This window comes from Quercus suber, unplaced genomic scaffold (assembly GCF_002906115.3).
Source record: "Quercus suber isolate HL8 unplaced genomic scaffold, Cork oak 2.0 scaffold_73, whole genome shotgun sequence".
NCBI classification, from domain to species: Eukaryota; Viridiplantae; Streptophyta; class Magnoliopsida; order Fagales; family Fagaceae; genus Quercus; species Quercus suber.
Window position 1 is genome coordinate 654,910 of NW_027069538.1, and position 1,272 is coordinate 656,181.

Here is a 1,272-nt window from a genome sequence, read left to right on the forward strand (position 1 = left end):
CTTCTCCTTTGTATGCCAACAACAAAGTCGGCTCCACTTCTTCATTCTTATCTTTAACATAGTTAACTTTCTCCTCAACAGTGTTAGCAACATTTTTACATTCAGAAGCATAATGCCCATATTTTTCACAATAATAACATTAATATTAGACTTATCGTACCTTCTTCTGTATGGTCTTGTGAAACTTCCCCTTCCACAATCTCTTGTGGATTATGAAATTTGACCCCTCTCTTCATAATTTTGAGAGTTTTGACCATTTCTTCCTCCAAATCTTTTCCCTCTACCACGTCTATGTGCTCATCCTCTTTGTTTACTTTCATGCCACCCTTTCTCATTCGAGGTTAGCTTAGCTTGTAGGACTTGTTCCAAAGGCTCTTGCTTATTCTTATTGAGCCTTTCTTCATGGGCTTGTAATGATCCCATGAGCTGGTAAATGGTCACTAACTCCAAATCTTTTGATTCCTCAATCGCCACAATGATATAGTCAAACTTAGAAGTTAATGACTGTAGGATTTTTTCTACCATACAGACATCATCTAAGTTCTCACCATATCTCTTCAATTGATTTATAATTGCCACCACCCTTGAAAAATAATCTAAAATAGATTCAGATTCTTTCATATGCAATCCTTCAAACTTGCCTCTCAATATTTGAAGGAGAAATTTCTTCACTTTATCAACTCCCGTTAGAGAGTTTTTAAGAATCTCCCACGCTTGCTTGGATAAAGTTGCATTTGCAACTTTCTCAAACATGGTTTCATCCAAACCTTGATAGATCAACATAAGAGTTTGTTGATCTTTCTTCCAAGCCTTTTGCAAGGCTTCCTTTTGGTTTGGAGTCAAAGATTCTTCATCTTGTAAATCCATAATCTCCCACGCATCTTGGGATCTGAGCAATGCCTTCATTCAGATACTGCAATTTTCAAAATTTTGTTTAGTAAGTCGAGGAAATTGGAACGACACCATCCCATTAGCAATAGCCATTCTCACCACAAACCGATTGGCTTTGATACCACTTTGTTGGAAAATAAAACAAAATAATGATGGGCCTTTCCTCACTTACTCTCACAAACACTCACACTACTTAATGTATAAAAGAGACTCACACTCAAAAATTAAACAAAGGGAGAGAGAGTGGAGAGGGAAGCGTTAGAACACTTTAATGCATTGTATTCCTCTTCAACTCTTGCATAGAACTTGATGGATGAATGTGTTTAAATAATACACCATCCAACCTCTTAACTCCCACTACATTTATTTTTCAAACTCTTA

General features: G+C 36.5%; 1 protein-coding gene across 1 annotated transcript; it reads right to left on the reverse strand.

Moving 5' to 3' along the window:
* Nucleotides 1-297: 297 nt before the first annotated feature.
* On the reverse strand, nucleotides 298-906 carry LOC112021681 (uncharacterized). Its single transcript, XM_024054234.1, has one exon. It carries the CDS (start codon nucleotides 904-906, stop codon nucleotides 298-300), a length of 609 nt encoding a protein of 202 aa, XP_023910002.1.
* Nucleotides 907-1,272: the final 366 nt, after the last annotated feature.